Here is a 21,359-nt window from a genome sequence, read left to right as displayed (position 1 = left end):
TGCTCTGAAGTCCCATGGCTGCAATGGGAAACACAGGCAAAGGGAAATTAAGGAAGGCAATGAGATGCACGAGACCACAGACCACCATATGAAGCCATTTGAAAACAAAAGTAGCAGCATAGCAGAGTCAGGATTGTGAGGTCAAGGATACAAAATTGGTAAAAAAAAAAAAAGACAAGTAGTTTGGTAAGAGGAAGAAGAATGACAAAGAAGCTACCACCCTTATCAACACACAGACAGAAGCCTGGCCAGTAGAAATCCACTATTGACTCAAGAAATCCATAAACAAGCGAGTGATACGTGTTTATGGACTTGGAGCTTCTAGAATAGTAGGCTTGTTTATCAAAAATGCATTCAGGTCAGGAAAGTTGTGTATGATACATTTTTGAAATACATTCTGCTTAAGCAACAGCTGCATGCTGCACCTTATCTGAACTCCAGCTCTCTAAATCATAAGCAGCAGTGCAACAAGAAGTAAAACAGCACCTGTATCACCAAATTGAATGTCTGTGTTATTCAAGCAAGTACACAAGCAACTCCAGAAGGCATTTAGGACAGTATCTCTTTCAGGTCTTGCTCAAGATAGCTTTATCTGTTCTTCAACGCAATGGGAATCTGCGTAAACACCTTCCTTTGGTGAGCCTGGAGCAGAGTCAATGTAAGTCTCATTGGGAGAGCAGAAAATGCTCACATTAGCCTACAACAGACTGTGCAAGGTAATTCCCACATGGAGGTTGTGTCACTGCGCAACCTCTGGTGGTACACATTTACATGCTCTCCATCCACGTCACTTTGAAAGAATGCCTCCTGCATTTTTACAGGCCTAGAGATTTCAAATGTATTAATTAGTAAGTTATCCTTATAAGTAATGAATACCTTTATTCATTTTATGAAGCAGTAATATGTTGCCAATATACTCAATTTCAGTAATTCAATTTAAAAAACCAATTTGTCACAGATGTAAATTGGGATTGTGAACTTGCCTTCACACCTTTCTCCTATGACAACAGAAATCTGACATTTTGATACTTTACTACTGTCAGCTTTGGTTTCTTAGCTTTCTCATCAGCTAAGAACAGAAAAAAAGATTGAGGGAGTCTAGCAAGACAATGTAAATTCCCAAGTGTCTCAGCAGGTAGCTTCCCATGCATGAAATATCAGTCTTACACAAGAGTAATGTAAAATACTGCAAAGATGATTTTTAAAATTTTGCTTATCTAAAGAACTTGTATTTTCCAAAGGAAGTTTTAGATTTATACAGCTATTTAAAGTCTTAAAACTTACCCCCATATTCTGCTCCCAATCTCAACATTAAACGGATTGGAAAAACTTTTGCCCAGGGTATTTCCAGCTTATGTATCAGAATGCCACAAAGAAAAGGGTTATCTGGTAGAATCTGATCATCAAGGTTCTGAAAAGTTGGTGAAACAAACAGGAATCCTCCATGCTCTTTGTTACTGAGAAAGTTTTCAGTAAAAGTAATGTTTTCCATGTTTCTTATTAACCTTCCTGTAGAAAGAGGGACAGAGACTCTGCACATCTGGAGAAGTAATACATTAGTGTCAAGAAAACTATTCTAACCAGTGGTCTCCTACAGACTTGCAAGCCATACGGTGTACACACATCTTCCTGAAAGTCTGACAGACACCTAAACCCATAGACTAACTGCTCTATATTTACTAACTAAATGATCTTGAATAAGAAACTAGGTTTTTCTAAACAAATGCCAAACGCCCTAAAATGTACAATGTTCCAGCACACACTAATTGATGAACTTCGATTAACAGACCTCAAGTATTTACATACATGAGTATTGTACTTCTACAAATGAAGTTCCAGATGTCCTAAACCATAGACTCAAGGACTTACACCCAGAATCTCCAACACAATATGACTAAACAACAACAACAAAAACCCCTGCAAATAGGATGTTTACAGAAGTATATGAAACAAAGGAACTTCAATTCTTTTCTTCCTGTTGATTATTTAGAAACCAAGGCTAACACTGCAAGGTTTTTCAACAGAATCATTAAGTACTTACAAATACTTCAAGAAAAATTACATATCAACTTCCAGCTTTAAAGATCAGCAAGAAGATATAATAAAATAAAAAGTTAGACATTAAAATGACATACCTTTCATTGCATCCTTATAGATGTCAATAAATAATTTAAATATTTCACTAGGAAAAATCTCTTCATCTGGCAAACACTGCAACAGAATGACAATTTCTGCCTGACCCAAACCATGTAGTCCATTTGTTGAGAAGTACCAGCACTTTTCTGAAGAATCTTTAATTAAAAAGATGGATACCACAGTAATACTGTTTTACAGTCAGAAAAAGAAAGCGGGATTTAACGGAAAAGAAAATGTGCACTACTTACAAGTTATTAGCTTGACATTCACAAGCAAGTTTGCATTTAGGATAAAAGTTAATGGATTAGGACCTCCTTCCACAAGAAGCAAGGTGACCTGTTCCTGAGACGGATGTTCTTCCACTAGAGGATCTAAATAAATGTAACACCTTTAAATGACCAGATTTAGCTCAACATGTCAGCCAACTACCGAAAACAAGAATTTACTGATCATAGCATATGAAAGACTGTCCCATTCACCTATCTTAAGAGGGTGGTAATTATTCTCAAACTTAGAATAGCTACAGATCAACCAATGAATAGCTTACCCTGAGATTCAAGGAAAATATAAAAATAAAGCAGTAACTTGTAACAAAGGTGCAAATTAGGGCTATCATTCATTTGGTAATTACTGACTAATTGTGTATGCTATCTCCTCATCCATATACTGGTACTGTTAGTTACCATCAATGAGCACAGTGACTACTATAATGCATTTCAGTGATGAAGTATTCTTTTCATAGCATATTGATCTTGTTAATAATAGATGTTCAATTATCCAACAATCCAATGTGCAGCAAATAAAAGAGATCAGAATTGTATTACAATATAAATTATATACACACAAGTTCATATTTAGAAATCTTGCATCAGATGATTAAATATTAAACAATTTTCTCAAATTTTACCTTTTCCTTTTTCACCCACTGCAAGCAAAAGTGGTGGCAGTTTATCACCATCAGGAACAAGGCTGATTTCTTTACGAACGCAGTTTTCAACACCACATAGTGCTCTGTAACTCGAAGGACTAACAAGCATATCATGTGTAGTCTGATCAACTGAACTGGAACTAGTCTTCTCAGCTTCTGCAGTAGGAGAACACTCTTTGGTTTCCAGAGTTACAGATTTATAACTATGTACCACCTCACTCTGGCCTGGAAGGGCCTGCTGTGCATCATCTGAAGAAACAGAAGGACATAATTCCTCTGTTCTTGTAATAATATCAATTTCTTCCTTAGGTTTTGGATTTACATCAGCTAATATGTCATCTTCCTCTGGGTTTGCAGCCTATGAAGAAGAAGAAAAAAAAAATATCTACACTCTTGTCTCACAACAAGCTAAACTTTCACTACTAGCATTCTAGAAGCAAAAAGAGAAAGAAATCTATCACAAATACCGAGAATGCATTTCCTCTAAAAAGAAGAAAGCCACCAAATCTCTCCTGTACCTTCCTTTTTTTTTTTTCCATCTTTAGGAGTGGCATTAGGTGAAGATGCATCATTAATTTATTTGTTTGGTAACACAAAATTCATATCAGTGCGCTGCAGATTAATCATTTTAGCATACAACAGTCAGATGTAACACAACCAACAATAAACAAAGTACCTCTCCAGGAATCTGTTTCATATTATTGTTTCCCCACTCACAGCTACTAAACATTGTCATCATTGTAATTTGCCATCATTGGGATCAGCAGTTCAGCACTGCAAATGTGTTGCTATTTCTACACTATGCGTTAATAGCCGAGTCTAGCAGTTTACAATCTGATTCATTTCTAGTTTGGAGTCACACCTATGCTGCTCCCCCAGCAAAATGGATATGACAAGCTATGAGCATAGGCACATTAGGATATGAGCTGTCATCAAAAAAAAACAAATCAAGAGATGCACCACCATCTTTCAAGTATGTTAGACTTGCATCCTATCACTTTATACTTTTGACCTTCATAGCATCCTGTGGCAGCATGTTCAGGATTATGTGTTACCTAGTAAAGTACATCCTTTGCTTTAGAGCTGCAGTATGGTGTTTTGTTTGAGCTTCTGAAGCTGCATACAAGAGCCATCAACTAACTGCTTCCTACTCACTTTGTCCACGCTGCTTTTAATTTTAGACATTGCTCATCTTTTGCAAGTGAAAATATCCTACTCTTTCCCCAAAATGGAAGACAGGCTATATGTTTTGATTACTGCAACTTATTGGAGTCCCTCCTTGTCCAAATGAAGTCGCATTTACTATTATCCATTCTTCATGAATTAAGGCCGATTTACACACTATACACCTGGTAACTGTTCAGATGCTCCATATATAAATAATAATGATGTGGTCTGGCTGTGAGCTTTACTAATTTGTTTTAAAAACTCTTGAACACTGATAGGATCATAGAATTTATGTTACCACTTGAGACAGCACTTCAGAGACACATTTTAAAAAGGCTCCATCTGAGGAATCTCTCCAAATCTCACAGCAAACTAATAGCACTTCTTTGAACTAGTTGCACTTGACAAGAGAAGTCCAACACCATGAATATGACCTATTATAAAAAAGCCAATCCTCCCCTCAGTTCAGTATTAGTTCACATTAGAAGCAATATGTAGATTTTGCTACATCCTATAATGCAGTATTCCAGGGCATTAAGCAACTTCTGGTTAGTCTAATCCAACAGGAAAACTGTAGCAAGCCACTAGAAAAAAAACCCACAAACTTCTACTGTAAGCATGTTGTTAATGACAGGTTTTAGAACTACGGCTGAGGTTAGCTTCATAAAAGTAGTTAATCAAAGGCTGTGTATGAAAAAAAACACCTTGGAAAATTTTCTGCTGTACCATTTTTAAAGTTCACATACCCCCCAAAACAAACATGGTTTCCTTTGAAGTATGGTCTACAGAATACTTCAATCCAAGAACTTCACAGCCACCCCCAAAAAAATCAAATATTGGTTCAGATTCCAAAAGCTGTGAAGCAAGAGTTGTATTATGGTATGTAAGGGGCTCCATCAACAGCAAGCAAAGGTATTTCAAGAGGTTATTCATGCACCTGCACACACTTCTTAGTTCATACCATATGCATCTCTGGCAAGTCAGGGTTTACTGGACTTAAGTCCTGTGACGACCTCTTCGCTCCAGATGCAAGTTTTGTCGTATCTGCCACTTCACCATTTGGCAAAATACCATCTGCAAACCAAACTCTCCTCTGTTCTTTGGGGCACAGCCCTAGGACAGGTTAAGAAAACAACACTGACTTCATATTATTGTACTGTTCTAACAGCTGAAAGGGATAAAAATTAAGACCCTTCTCCCCCCAAATATATAGAGAATCTGTTTACTGGAACCAAGCACAGGTAGACAGTTTGACATCAGCCAGTCTCCAGTCAGACAAATACACGCCAAAAAAAAATCTCATACTTGCAGAGGAAGCTGCCATGCTATAGTTAAATCTATCAGTTCCTATATAAGGAAGCTTACTTCTTCAATCATCCCTCCATAGTAAGATAAGAATGAAGTGATTATCACAACTAAAAGATTAAATACACTCTAAAAAAGTTAGCCTATTGCTTTGTTTAAAAATTTATTTTCATTGAAGATGATCAGATGTTTAATAAAAGTGGAACAAAGACACTACTTAGCCACTAACCATTCGTATTTACAGAGGATTAACCCCTACTGCTCCCTAGCAACTTTTCGCTAAACAACTACTTTTTGTTTTTATTGTAAGACTGGCAGTCACAACACAAAGCAGAGATCTCATAAGCTACATAAAAATGATGAAAGTAATATCTACACACACACACAAAAAAATCACACTATAAACAGAGAGGACAATGGAAAAAGTAACATCCACATTTCATAAATGAAGACTTAAGACAGACTTGGTCAAGCTCATACATGGCATCAAAACCAGGAGCTAAAACTTTCCAGTGTCCCAGTTCACAGAGTTTCCATTTCCCACAAAAAAATATCACTATACCACATATGTATCCATGATGCAATAAACAACTCTTTCCAAAGAGATCCTGAAAGTGTTAGATATATTACATTATATTTAGCATACCTTCAATACCAGGTTGTTTAAGTACTGAGATAGGTAACAATGCAGAAGGTGAAGGAGAGCTAGCACTACCAGATATCTGGGCTTCCTCCAAAGGTGGAACAGCAGAAGAATACTCAGATGAGATACTGGAATTGGGGACAGGACCAGTTGGGCTCATCATCCTTTCAAATGCCTGTGCTAAAAAAATGTGGTTAGTTTTTAAGATCTCACAACTGATTAAACTTCATATGCAGTGCAGTATTATGGGAGGGTTTTTTTTGCAAGAGCAGTAGAGTTTGAGCTAGTTATGAAAAATGAACACTCAAGCTATTGTACAGAAGAAAATTTAGATTTCTTGATTTTCTACCTGCACATTTGCCTCATTCGTTCCTAACAGAAACAGGCCTCCTTGTACATCTTGCTACTGTTGCAGTGACTACATTGAACCGTATGACCCATGTACTTTGGTGCAAATACATATATCCCTGTTATCGAGTCAAATTCTGTTCAGGAGGCATATTAAAAATCTGGTATGTTTTCAACTTGTGATTTAAATATTAATAATCAGGACCTAATTTTTTCTCCCAATGTTTCCAAAAGCATCATGCTTAGCTTTCATTTAAAAAAAGGTAATATTATGATTCAGTAACTGTAGTACTGTTAAGTGACTTGTAAAAATATAAGGACAGAAAGCTACATAAAATGGGCAAATAACATGTGAGAACAAGCAGTGGTACAATCTTTAAACACATCGAAGGGTACTGTGGAGGGAGGATCACTTTTGCTAGACTCCTGCCACAGATGACCCAATAGCATAACTTCATTTAGTCCTACGGAGTTCAAACCTACTTTATTTTTTTTAATAAAAAATAACCAGCTTGCTACTCAAAGTTTAAAATAAGAACTGAAATCCCACTAAGGTACAATTATCCTCTTCCTCCCTCCATCTCAGAAATAGGAAAACATACACCAATTGAAGTAGTGAAGCTCCCCAAAAAGAACAAAGGTTAAAGACATGCTAGCTGTCCCTATTCTTCTTTAATGATTACTTCAATTACTCAAAAAAAACCTTTTTACCTTTATTAATATCATCATAACAGCCAGTACAGACTCTTGCTTCCTTCTCCATGTATTGTAGTTTGCATTTCCGTTTGCAACAGCCACCGCAAAAAACCTGAACCAGAAAAAGACTGAATTAAATATTACAGACAAAGTCACAGTATTTCCTGAATTAAGTTCCTGTTATTATTAACTCCTTTTACTAAACCAGATTGCATTATATAAAGCACGCATACACATTTTTTGGAAGTAGGGAAGGAAAAAGGAGCTTTAGCACATGTATCTTACAATACATTTCTGTTTGGGGAAAAGGGGAAGTACCAGACTAAGAAGGCTTTTATTAAAAAGGCCTTTACTGCATCCAGCACTGGGGTCCCCAGCACAAGACAGACATGGACCTGTTCGAGTGGGTCCAGAGGAGGGACACAAAAATGGTCAGAGGGCTGGAGCACCTCTCCTATGAAGAAAGGCTGAGAGAGTTGAGGTTGTTCGGCCTGGGGAAGAGAAGGCTCTGGGCAGACATTATCGCGGCTTTTCAATATATAAAGGGGGCTTATAAGACAGATGGAGAGAGACTTTCTACCAGGGCCTGTGGTAATAGGAGAAGGGGCAACAGTTTTAAACTGAAAGAGGGTAGATTTCGAATGGATATAAGGAAGAAATTTTTTACAATGAGGGTGGTGAGACACAGAACAGGTTGCCCAGAGAAGTTGTGGATGCCCCATCATTGGAAGTGCTCAAGGTCAGGCTGGACGGGGCTCTGAGCAACCTGACCTAGTGAGAGATGTCCCTGCTCACAGCAGGAAGGTTGGACGAGGTAATTTTTAAAGGTCCCTCCCAACCCAAACCATTCTATGATGCTATGATTAAGAATCTCAAAAGCTCCACAATTTGGGCCAAACTACAAAGTTTGCCAAGTCTGCTTTTGATCAGGGGTTCTTCCTATCCTGTTTCCCAGAACTACCCTGCAACCTATCTATACCATAAGCTTTTGAAGTTTGTCAGGTATTTCTGTTGGACCAAAGCAATCCTCAGATGTCTACAAACCAACCTTCCACACATGGCCAGGAACATCCACATTACACAGCTAAGGATTCAGCTCTGGCCAATGCTCTCTGATTCAGCTATGAAACAGAGCAGCACCTAAAATTTCTTGCTGTGAGCGCATCTAATCACATAAGGCCAGGTGTCCGCAAAATAGCTGAAATCGGATTTAAATTTTTTTTTGTTTTAAGATCACAGCTCAAAGCAGCTGGTATACACTTGCACAGCAATTAGAAAACTTTTCTAAGAAATCATATACACTTGTTTGATTCTAAACCCTCTGCAGCCTAATATTCAAGCCTGTATCTTAATCTCTCATGAAGAAACCTTCAGGAAAAAGAAAAAAAAAAAACAAACCAATATGTAGACAACAAAGAGTAGCAACAAGGAGGACAGAAGTGATATTATCTTGAAATTCTTATCTGGAGCAACAAAAAGAATTCCATGTTGCACCACCTATTCCCAAATTCACTCCTACTTCTGTTTATCCCATAACTATTTCACATTAAACAACAGCGATAGGAACAAGGACTGAACCCCAGAATTGGGTCAGATTTGCTTTACTGCTTTTGTATTATCTCTGAAGGTAACTGTTGCAATCTCCCATTAGGATTCAGATTATGGTTACAACAACCTAGTCTCATAGCAGCAAAGAGCCATTCCTCATCCACTGATCTTGCAGCACTGTGCGCTGCACCAACTCTCTCCGTAACAAGTGTTATCAGTTTGTCGTGGAATTCCAAGCTGCCTCTTCTACCTCAGGGACAACCATCTAAGCCAGAGCTCACTGCTTCCCAAGCTCTTTACTAATGCTGGCTCAGGAACTATATTGGCTAACTAGGCTCTCAAACTCTGTCAGAAAGAATAAGCATAGTTGTCTTCATGTTACTAGCTCCCTTCAGCAAACTATTTTAAAAGCTTACTGAAAACTGCTTTGAAAGACCAGAAAATGCTTTTCTACGCCAACAGGATATGTATCCTGTCTAAATGCGTCTCTTTAGCCTGGACGACACCTGCACAATCCCATTCAAAGAATTATGTCTCTAGTAAAGCTGTTTTCTGCAAGAGTTCCCATAAGTATCTGGTGCTTTTCTCACTTTTCACTTATGTTCTTTAAAGGGTGATTTGCAAGTTTTCAGTCTCCCACCATTTTTCGCTATATGCAGACTCTAGAGCCAGTATTAGCCTTTACAAAAGGTATCTTCTGAAACCTCGGTCTGACAAGCCTTCTACCACAGACCAGAGTTAAGTAAGTGGAAAGAACACAAAGTCTTCTGCTACTCCTAATTATCTCTAGGAAAACAAAGTGGATTAAGGGAAAAAAAAAAACCAAACAGTAGTGACAGAGGAAAAAATTAAGTTGTTACAAGTGAACTCCCTTAAGTAGGAAAAGTCAGTGTAAAAACAGTAATACTTGATCGGTGCAATATGAGAAAAAAAAGAAACTATTCCAATTGCTTCTGCATTTGCATCACAGGTAATTTACCTCAACTGAAAATGCACATGCTCAGTAAAGATATTAAGAATGTAACCAGTAAAGATTAATTGCTAATCAGTTACTATCCACCTTAGGGCTTCAAATGCTAAGCAGTACAATCCTTTCAATTGGTATTTTACTCCTACACTTGGTGCCACTGGGACCCACAACAGAGAAGGCAGCTTAATCCTAATGCACAGGAGACAAGAGGTGAAGACAAGCTAAGGGACAGGTAATGTAACAGGGGAAAGGAGATTAAGGTGAGGCTGCTGAGAAAAGAAATTGATTCTGGTTGAGCTAGGAAGACACAACAAGACACAAACATCTAAATAAAGGAACTGCAAAGTTGTTTGGCTTCACAAGTACTGCAGACAGGAGAGAAAGCAGGGACCACTAACCTCACGCTTCCTTCCAGCACAGAAGCCAGAATTCACAAGTGTTGCCGTTTTCATTGATAAAAAACTGTAGGACCACATGAAAACTATACAATTGTCTTCCAGAACAGTCCACAGAGGACAACTGTGAATTCCTACCAGTTTCTGCTTATGTGTAAGTGGTTGAAAACACAACAACCCACGACATGCCCACAAAGTATGTTTTGGGTTTGTTTTTTTTTTTGTTTGTTTGTTTTTAAAAAGACAAGAAGTTACTATTAAAAAGACAAAAAGTCTTACAAGGCAGAAAGTTAAGCTGTTGCACATTCAGAAAAGCTGGGAGAGTTACAACTGCATAGCACTCCTGTATCCTTAAAGTACAGATACTCTATTCTGCCTTCACTCATTCTCCCAACGGAAATGCATTGTGATGCTCCCTCTAATTACACTGTTCTTCTGCCCCCCCCCCCCCCCGTTAACACACAAGATTAGCAATGCTAACAGCTGATGGCTGTAAATAGAACTGTGTAGTGGAGGGTGTTTTTATCCCCATCTCTAGACAAAGTGCAAGAAACTTCACAGCAAATGTAAACAGGAATTTGAAGTCAGTCTTATGACTAAAACGAAACCTGCTCTGAAGAACTGTGTTTTAAACTGTTACAAGACTTCAACAGGATATACTGCCAAATGATTAAGTTCAATGACTTCCAGGTTGTCATGAGTTCTTAAATCTTCTGGCATCCAAATTCAGACCTACATTGTAGTTCACACTTACTGCAGCTGAAGTAAACAGGTACTATGCTTTGAATACAGAGTGATAGAAGAGGCATCCTGGGAAAAAATTACCTAGCCTCTCCCGATGCCTCTCAATACTGGGGATGCAAAAAACTAGTAAGTACTGACACTAGTCTTTGCTCTATCTCCTCATCCATAAAGCTTCCAGAAGAATACTGAAAACATCAGTTCATTAGTACTGTACTTCCATTTACACACTAGTACAAGTGTAAGCCACAGCAACTCACATGGGAATTCTGGATTAAGAATAAGCTTTGACATTATTTACTCACTGCAGAAGACAGGCTGAAAAATGTTCTACAGATTACTTGCTCTGTTGGCGAGTACCATTCACCTCACAAAAGTAGCATACTTTTCCCCTGAGATAACTCCCCAGGAGGGAGGATTACACACAGGAGGACAGATTTAAGCTGTGAATCTTTTGCATTGGTACTGCTATTACAGCTCCTGAAAGAACGCAATTCTTCCAGATTCATGGACAGTGTTTTACAGCTAGTATAACCACTTACCTGAATTGTGGTCGTCATCCTCTTTTTTTTTTAAGCTTAAATACTTAAGCTTAATTTAAAAGCTGAGGAAAAAGCTGATTCACTATGACTACTATGAAGTAGTGTCTCATCTTCCTTGTTCTATGCAAAACACATCAGTCTAGCCAGTAATGGGAAGATAAAATAAGAACAATCTCTCTACTTCCCTTTAATTATTTTCACAAAAAGGCCATATGTTTCTTAACTAATATCAGTCTTTTCCAACAGTCTTTACATGTCTATGAAGGAAAAAATAACTTTTTTTTTTAAATAAAATACTTCAAGCCTAGAAAAATTCTGTCAATATTCTTTCCCTTCTGTATTTCAGTTATCCCCAAATCAGAATTCATTTGCTTTTAGTAACACAGGACCCCCTTCCCATAACTTACCTTTCCACATGCACGACAGTGGTGTCGTCTTTTTGTAAAAGTGAACTTCATTTGGCAATTCATGCAGTTGGGTGCCTCTGAATCAGGAACCCACAATGGCTGTTTCCGTGAGAGAGCTGCAGGTATTTTAAGTGATTCTACATTTTCAGATGTTTGATTTCCTCCAGCTTCAGAGCTGCTTTCCCCAGAGTGTGCAGGGTCAGAGTTTTTACCAACATTTACGCTGGTGCCTGAGAGGGGAGCTTCTGGGGTAACACAACCGGCTTCCTGGTTTTCTCTCTCAAGTACATCTGTTCTATTCAGTTGTCTCTGACCAATAGCTCCTTGTGAAAGGCCAAGCAACTGCTTTGGTCTTGCACCTTCAGTACAAACATCAGAAACTAGTGCTTCGCTACCACTCTCAGTCATGTCCTGAATACAAGACATACTCTCTTCTGCTGCAGACTCCGATTCACTGGCAGTAAGAGATACTTTAAGATTACTATTACTGCTCGTTATCTCCTCCAGTTTTGCTTGCGTATGTTCTTCAGTGACCTCTATGAAACCCAGGTTGTTCACATTTGTTAAATTCCCTTCATCTGCATCAGCTTCCATTAAGTTACTATCATTGTCTGAAGACTTCACCACATTGGACTGAAGACTTTGTCCATACAAGAAATCATCAAGCTCAGCATCGCTTATTAGAGTATCACTTTTAATAACATTCTCCTCAACAGTAAAGTCAGCCATACCTGGGCGCATACTTTCATTATAGTAAGAGTCTATACCAATACCATACGGCTCAGCATCGTATTCTAGAAAAGCAGAAGCAAAAGCTTTGATTTGCTGAGAATCACTGTCATCAACTACATTCTCAGTATCATACTTCTCTCCATCTGTCCTTTTTTCCACAACACTTTCGTTGATTTTAGCTATATATCCTTCCTGTTCATGCAAGTCAGTGTTTTCACAGGATTCCCTGCTGGAGAAATCAGTTTTAGACTTTCCAAAATGAACAGTTAAAATATCACCAATAGCCTCCTCCACTTCATTCTGAGGTAGAGGATTAATTTTTTCTTCTGTTGCAACTAGTGAACCACATATAGATACAGGAAGTGGAAGACATGACAGCGAGGTCTGGACATCCTCAACTGAAATAGATGAAGTTGAAACACTGTTTAGAATTTCATTGGTATTAAGTTCTTCACCACATACATTCTCTTCTGTGATTTTCTTTTCCAATGCTACTTCAGCTCCTGTTTCATATGAAGAGCCTGGTAAAACACAATTTGCAGGTAATGTTGCATGGCTTTTGTGCAACTGAGGCCTCTTTGGCAGATCTGAAGGCATGGATTCAACATTACTGTCATCTTTTGAGTCTACCGTTTCTATGGCACTTCTTCCATACATCTCTTTGCTTACTGCACTTTCATCTTGTGGTTCACAAGGCAATTTTCCATATCCTTTCTCATCTTTGGGACTGTATGCATTTGAATTCTCTGATGTTACAGGGACATGTGCAGGATTGAGGCGAGCAGTTTGTTCAAGCTGATCAAATATTTCACTGCACTTTACAGATTCTATCCTGTGTTGATCATCACATGGATCTGAGATCTTTGTTGTAGCATAACTGTCTGATTTTAAAGCTAAATGATTAATCTCCTCTGTTTTAAGATGTCCTGATTCTTGTAGCATTGAGTCCCCATCACTCTGCTCTGTAGTTGAAACACCACTGCAACCAGCTGATGACACACAAGTAGGAACAGGTATGCAAGATATGCCAAAGCCAACCAAACCTTCACTGTACTGGAAGTCATCTGGCTGCAACTTTTGAGTATCTTCGTGAGCAGCCACTGAATGGATTAAGTTACCTGTGTCACTAACAAGATCACACACAGGTATACTACACCTTCCCAGGGTCGAAGCCTGAATTTCATTTAAGGAACCACTGTCCACAGTGGACAAAAGATCAGGTCCGGCAATGCTCTTCTCATTTTGTGGTGAATAACTCGGAAGCGCTTCACTTGTTCCAATGTGGCTAGCTAGAGAGATTTCTTCTGATGAAGTACAATTGTCAGCATCCTCTTGCAGTTCTGGTGTTGGGTATACATGTTGCAAGCAATCCAGAACTGAAGAAAGCGAATGATGTTTTGAGTCATATGGATTTTGAGGCGTTCTGTAGCAGTCATATTCATCTATTTTAAGCAAAGAGAGGTCAAAAGCAAAGTTTATAAAACTTCTCCCTTTTCACAGTCCACTCCCTCTAAATCCCATCTATTCATCAATACAAGCTTTTATTTACCATATGTTACTTTCAAATTCCATGGTAACAGTCATTTGACCAATATTATTAAGCTGGAGAACAAGGCAGCGCAGGAACTAACCTGTATTCTGTTCGAATTCATCAAGTAGTTTGTCCAAGTCACAGACCGCAGCTTTAAAGTAACTGTCCATTCTAGTTACAGTTCTAGTGAAGCTTTAGCCTTCTTAAACCTAAAAAGAAAAATACAGCATTTCATCCTCAGCATTTTGCTGTTTACAAAGTCAAAGTATTATTATTAGAAGATAACTTCTATGGAGTATTTTTTTCTTTTTAATAACACTGTCTTCACTCTCCCTGTAAACAAAATCTAAGTACAAACAAGGCTGCAGATTGTCAGGCTCTCTGTACTCTGAATATGCTCTACAGTATACTCAGTACACTGTGCACAATACACTCAAAAATCCACCTTAAATCAGGAAACTGAGGCTGCCTTATTAAAACCAAATGCATCTGAAAGCATATACTATGGCATTATAATGTCAGGAAGTTTAAAAGCCGAAGGGATACTAGGATCTTCTAGTTTGACCGCCTATACATTTTACACCATGCAGTTCACAGGCAAAAAAACCAAAACAGGCTATCATTACCCTTGCAACACAAGTGAACTGTTTAAATAAATGATGCCCACATAATCCCAGATATTTCACGCTTTAAACTGCAGTAGGAAGCACAAAAAAGCATCCTTCTGTTGGCAGAAGTGCCAGCAAGAAAAAAGCTGCCTTTAGGAGTTCAAACCTGACAACCAGTTCAACACTGAGCCTGTGAACATGACACTTGAAGAAGCAGATTCTCTTAGTTCCCAAGCTATCCAGCCAATCGACCTCAATTTAGTTTCAGCTATGACCAAATGTTTCAGATAAGACTAAACACAGGCTAAAACCTAAAATATATCAGGACTATAAAGTAGATACTTCAGTGCTTCAGCTGGTTATGACACAGTTCTCTTAACACGGAGCTGCAGTGTGTTTAAGCAGGTTGAGGTCAGTACTCCTCCCCCATGATGACCAACAAGCTGCCTTTAAATCCTCCTCTTAAACCTTCCTCCAAGGCCAGGAAAAAAAAAAATGCAGCATGGTAATTCAGCTCATCATTGCTATTCTACTCAAAACACAAAAACCGTTAACTTACTAACTTTCTCCAAGACTCAAACAAAATATCTTTTTTTTTTTAATCCCTTTTTAGAGACTTACTAACTCATCAGAAAGATATTTATCAATCACATTCCCTATTGCAAAACATCCCGTTTCATTTGTTTAATGAAGATTTCCAGCCACTCAATGTTATGCCTTTTTGGTCATTCTGAAGTGCTTTTAATGCGACATCTTTTTCATGTCTGAACACCCATACTGTGCAATTACCTTTAACATAAAATCAAGATGTTATTTACACTTTCCTTAAGTAAACTGAAGCAACTCAGATACCTTTAGTCTATGTCTGGAAACTAGACCTGTGGAGGTCTGTCTAGTTTTCCTTCTACTCTTATCAGTGAATTTAGTCTCTGCACTGGCTGACTTCACATGCTACCCTGTCCAATGTCCTTTGACCATCTAGTATTGTCTCTTCTCAATGCTTAGAGCTCAAAGAAATACTTAAATCCTCTCATATCACTTAAGCCACACTGCAGCTACAGGTCTAGATGCTAGGCCCTACTTACTCCACTGAAGCGTAAGGTTTCCTCTCACTGAATGGTTCAGATCAGGTGCATTCACTTACTACCACATAAGTATGCATGTGACAAGAATACTTTTTTAAGCTAATATATAGTTCAAATAGAGACTTGCAAAGCACAAGGAAGGTGAAACAAACAGTATGCATCATAACTTAATGCAGTACTTTGTGCCCATATATAAGCAAAAAATAAACAATCTGAATACCCCACTGTATTGATATCCATGGCCATGAATTAGTCACTCCAACAGTCTTCAGCACGCTGCACCGTGTGTCAAGTCTCACACAGCTATCTAATGAGCATCAAACAGCAATAAGTTCATACTTAATGTCATTTCTCTTACACTCATGTGAATGCAGTTCTTGCTTGCAACAACGCATTTCCCAACCTCACAGCAAGTGGGAGATTGCAACTCGAAATGGAAGTTGCTTCATTTACGAGTCTTCCAAGGCTAACAGCTTTTGGTGATTCATCAAGAGACACTGAAGTCCAGAACCCATCCTTAAAGCATATATTTATGGACAGCAACAAAACTGATGGTCAAGAATTAGTCTAACAGATCACATAAGCTAGAAATATTGAAGGATTATGAGAAAAACGGGGGATTAAGAAATACATAATGTTGATTTTTACTCTCTGTAGGGATACATTATACAACCTTACCACTCAAGTAACACTTAAGTTACAACTGATGTGCAGGCTAACAGCTGTGACTGAAAGGGGTGGTGGTCACAGGCCTCTCACCACTCTCCAGCCACACATTCCCTAAGCCTTCATTTTTACTGGCACCCACTCTCACCTCATCCCACAAGAAGTAAGGCCAAAGAGCTAAAAAGATAGACAGTCATGTACTTTAGAGGGAGAACAAAGTTGTTTTTTTGCTTGTTTCTCCACCAAAACAGGCCTCCAAAGTGAAGCAAATGCTAACCTAGCACAAAGTCCTGGCAAGGATCTGAAGATCTGGCTGCTTCACGCTGTTTGCAGAGTTACAGCCCTGCAAGTTAAGCTCCCTATTTACTGCAATCAGAATGTTGATTATTTGTTAAATCAATAATAAATGTTTTTTTAGAAAAAACTAATTGTTAACAAAGGAAACAAACATCTATCACCAATAAATTAGACTTAAAGATGTCCTCTGAAATGAATTTTGTTCAGGTATCTCAATGACAACAGAAGCTGTTACAAAAAAATCTTTCGTATTTAGTTTGAGAGATATACTTTCACAGATTACTGTGCTGAACTGAGCTAATTAGCTCTGTTACTTCCTTAGGACATCCTACTGTCTACTGTACAAGTAAACTACAAGGCCTGATGTCAAGAGAAGTGCTGGGGTGCTCACTTACTACTTCTTCAGCCACAAATACACCAAAGATGACATATTAATAGATAGACACAGGTCACATTCTACACATTACAGGTGTAATTCTCACGACACCATCTGTCCTTATGTACATCTCATTTCCCTAAGCAGCAGCTAATCTCACTTGAAGAGCAGCACACACCCAACCCAAGTACACACGCTGGCAAAGATCCATTCTTTTTTTCCCCAGCTAACAGTCAACTCTTTTGTTTTGCTGATTAAGTATTCTTCAGCTTCAAGACAGAACAACACATTTTGTTGATGTATCACAAAAAAAGCACACTAACAGTACTTGCTACTTCTCTAGGTAAACATTCGGTATGTTTCTAAACAAGCTCACCCTAAATCTCTTATCTTTCAAAGCTTTCACTTGTGCCCTGATTTCAAGACCAGCATTCTTCATTACCTTACCCAGGTTCATTTAGCGGAAAACTAACAACACTCAACTGCCATGCCAGGCAGCAGTCACCATGGTGAACCCAGGAAGCCAGTACCTCGAACAGCCGGTGTGAGCAGTGCTGAAACGAGCTATTCTGTGGCAGCCTCGGGAAGGATTCTGAACAGTTAATATTTACACCACATTGACACCTAGTCAAATGCCCTTCTTTACCTTCTGAGGCCTCCAAGAGGCAAGCTTAAATGCAACAAAAGAGAAGAGCATAGGTTTGCTTACGTTATTTGCGCAGACAAGGCTTGGTCCCTGGGAAACTCCTAATACCACACTTTAAATTACATAAAGACTGTATCTTAAGAAACATAGGCAGCAATTCTGCTACATAAAAACTGTTACCTAAAGGAAGCAAATACTGTGATCTGGATGACTGTGCAACAACTGCAAGTGTGTCAGTACATTTATAAACACTTTATAGGCCACTTCTTTTATACCCCTTATAAATCACTTCTAATATAATAGGCACATATTCCAGAGTTCAAAACCAACATTCCACTAGGGACTTCTCAAGACAGTCTTAGTTAAAGGAGAAGATAACACAAGTCTGCTAGGATAGAGAATGGCCAGGTTACAGGATGGATTGTCAATTTTTTTTTTTTCTTTCAAATACAGTCGCTCTAAATGGAGGTGGTTAGTAGTTTTCAGTGGCAATAACTTGTAAAATAAAATGGATAAGTTAATTGTTACCAGCCAACCAGTTTAATGTCTGATGACAAGCTGCCTTTTGATGTTTAAGAATCCCTGAAAAACACTCTCTGTAGTGTTAATATATATATATAGGCATTACCAGATCCCCAGCTAGTCACAGCTAATTACCACTGCAGCATCCAGGCCTGCTTTTATATGGAGCATGCTAAAACAACCCAAGATCAAGTTTAGAGGTAAAGAAACACACACATATATGCACATAGGTCTTCACTCCTGAAAGCTGACTGCAGTAGCCATCTTAATGTCAGGTTACCAGGAAAGTCTTTTTGCTCATAGCACAGTTACATTATCTCGACTCCATCATTGTGTTTAATCATTACATTTAGTCTGAGCAGAAAGCTATATTGAAGCTTTTATCCTCACAACAGGATTTAAGTAGTTTTTTCCAGCTTATCACCCAGTAACTACTAATTAGAACAAAGCCTCTGACAGAAACACAACCATTAAGAACTATCTAAGTTCACAGTGCTACAGAAGTGAAGTGCTGGATCAAGCACAGTATGCTCTTTTCCCACCTTGAGGGGTAATTAAGTAATTACCAGCTTTCTCTTTCTCGTCCGCCTCCAATATCCCTACGCTGTACACCTAGCCATAAGCTTAAGGTCCTACAAACAAAAAAAAAATTTAAGGGTACAACTGCACATGGAGTTCATCAGCAATCAACTTAACAGGGAACTTCATTACAAGTGAGCAAATGCTTTGTGAAAAACTTAAATGTTGTCAAATAAAAACTAAAATGATTGTTGCTGAGCAAGACAACATATTATCCAACCCCAAAACTGCAGTGGCTGCTGCCACTGCAGATTTACTAGCTGAATCAGGGGTTGAAGACAAAAGTTACAGAAGTTTTCAGACACATAAGGAAAAGCTTACATGGCACGCTGCAAAAAATTAAGCTGCCTTGCTTAAAGAACAAAATTTTATTAGCTCAACACAATTTCTTCAGAAGAACAAAACTCTATCAACAACATTACGATATTATCACCAACACCAACCAGACAACTCTATCCTGACATCTTCAGCTCCTGAAGATTTTCTTTCATTCATCCACAGTAATTTGTTATAGCTCTTCTGCACAGAAAGTAGCATCATTGACACCACACAGAAAAAAAATGTCTGTCAACAATTACTGATTTTCAGCAGTGTTCCAACACATCAACAGTACCATCAGCAGCCAGGCCCACAGCTGAAGAATCCACTTGCTCGACTGAACAAATGCATCTTTCACATACTGCCCACAGTGCCATCATCATTAGTCGTATCAGCATTTATTACTCAGCATTAGAAAATGAGTCATGAGAATATGATTACTACATCAAGTCTGAAAGGTCTTTCCTCAACAGAAACCAGTGTTCCCTCAATTTTCTCATCTGCTCTGATTTGCATTATTAATAACCAGATATACATATTAGACAACCTCAGCAATACAGCACTAGACGCCAACAGCATCCAGTACTGGCAGTCAGCTGGATCCTCTTCTGTGCTCTACACGTCTCCAGTAACCAGCTCCCTGCCGTTATAGCTTATAGTTAAATACAGACTGAGAAGGTTTCCCAGTTTACCCAGAAGCATGTCTTAAAACATTTAATGCCTCTAAGTGCATGGTGTAAGCATGTCCATTATACTCTGTACCCTGTATCAAAATAAATGGAACATTGAACAGAAGTAAGCAAAAACATCACTAATATCTCTAAACCTCTAGGGGCAATTAATCCACCTAAGCCATCTGATATGTGCGACACAGCGTTAAGTGCTGTAATAGTACTACGCAGTCAGCTGCTACAGTGTACAAGTAGCAAAATGTATCCTAAAAACCCACACGGGTCTGTTTTTGTTTCACTACCATTCTCCATTTCCAAAGAGCGCATTCACTGGTGCTACTGGGACTGCACGAAGTTTCCCTGACTAACGACAGACTTAGCAGTTGTGAAGTACCCCAGCTCTTCCTCAGGCCTGGAATAAACTCCAGCGCTCGACGCCGCCAGCTCAGGACGCTCTCCTCAACCGAGACACGCATCTGCGCCAGCTCAGGTAAGACAAAGCCAGTCAGCACCTGCAAAACGAGCTGGCGGCGGCGAGGGCAGCGCCAACGCCAGGCCGCTGCCAGCCCCGGGGGCAGGACACGCAGCCGGCCCAGAGCCGCGCCGAGCGCCCCCGAAGACACCCCATCGCCTTCGTGCGTCGCCCGCCGCCCGCAGCGGCTCCTGCCTCGGCCCCGGCCGGGAGCCTCGGGAAGCGCCGGCAGACGGCCGCCCGCCGCCCCGCCCAGGCTCCCCGTCAGGAAGAGCGGCCCGGGAGGCCGCGGCTACCGGCGCGGGGAGGCCGTCCGGCGGCAGGACGCCCGTAACCGCCGCGGGGCTGCGCGTCCCGCTCCGCGCCTCGCTCGGCGCCCCGGCCCCACCGCGGCTCCCGCCGGCCCCGTCCCCACATCCTCACCCCCAGGCGGCGGGGCAGGGCCGCTCTCCCGGGCCGCCGGGCGAGGGGGACGCGCTCCTGCTGGGGGGCGGCCGGCGACAGCCCCGCCGCCAGCGCTTCCCCTCCGGGCCGCCCCTTGTTTGTGCGCCCAGCCGCCGCTCCGCGCGTGCGCGGCGGCGCCCCGCCCTCCCGGCCGCCGCGGCCCCGCCCACCCGCGGCCCCGCGCCTGCGCAGAGCAGCACTCGGCCCAGCCGGCGGAGGGGGCGGAGCCGCCGGTGTGATTGACGCGGCCCCGCCCCGCCGGCAGAGGGCACCGCCCCCTCTCCTCCACGCGCAGGGCGGCGGGCGTGCGCGGCGCGTGCCCTGGCCCCCGTCTTTTGACGTCACCCTCCGCGGTGACGTGACTCTTGCTCCGTTAGCGTCGTCACCAGATCACGTGGAGTCAGGGAAGGGGTGGGCAAAAGCGAGGGTTCAGACAACGGAGAGGCGCCTCATCTTGTTTGGAAATTAGTGGTAATTAAATCGGGCTGTTTCGCCAAAGCAATAGATACCGCGCTAGTACAGTACCATTAAAGATGGTACCGGCTAATGTATTGTCCTAGCTTGGCCCCCAGTGATGTAATCACAG

General features: G+C 40.3%; 1 protein-coding gene across 4 annotated transcripts in view; it reads right to left on the bottom strand.

The window, feature by feature from the left end:
- Positions 1-20,880, bottom strand: part of ZFYVE16 (zinc finger FYVE-type containing 16) — a 30,713-nt gene extending 9,833 nt beyond the window's left edge. For 2 of the 4 annotated variants that reach the window (XM_082335490.1, XM_082335493.1), the window contains exons 1-10: positions 20,753-20,880; positions 14,190-14,298; positions 11,827-14,000; positions 7,239-7,335; positions 6,183-6,359; positions 5,193-5,344; positions 3,044-3,422; positions 2,385-2,507; positions 2,136-2,291; positions 1,285-1,509 (exon numbers count right to left, since the gene is read on the bottom strand). In XM_082335490.1, coding sequence (XP_082191616.1) covers positions 1,285-1,509; positions 2,136-2,291; positions 2,385-2,507; positions 3,044-3,422; positions 5,193-5,344; positions 6,183-6,359; positions 7,239-7,335; positions 11,827-14,000; positions 14,190-14,259 — 3,553 coding nt within the window. In that variant the 5' untranslated portion in view covers positions 14,260-14,298; positions 20,753-20,880. Of the gene's footprint in view, positions 1-1,284; positions 1,510-2,135; positions 2,292-2,384; positions 2,508-3,043; positions 3,423-5,192; positions 5,345-6,182; positions 6,360-7,238; positions 7,336-11,826; positions 14,001-14,189; positions 14,299-20,251; positions 20,526-20,752 lie in introns of those variants that run through there. The other 2 variants (XM_082335491.1, XM_082335492.1) reach the window with 2 other exon arrangements.
- Positions 20,881-21,359: the final 479 nt, after the last annotated feature.

This window comes from Platalea leucorodia, assembly GCF_965183815.1.
Source record: "Platalea leucorodia genome assembly, chromosome: Z".
In the NCBI taxonomy this organism is placed as follows: Eukaryota; Metazoa; Chordata; class Aves; order Pelecaniformes; family Threskiornithidae; genus Platalea; species Platalea leucorodia.
Note: the sequence above shows the minus strand (reverse complement) of the source record. Positions and strands in the feature narration are given on the sequence as shown.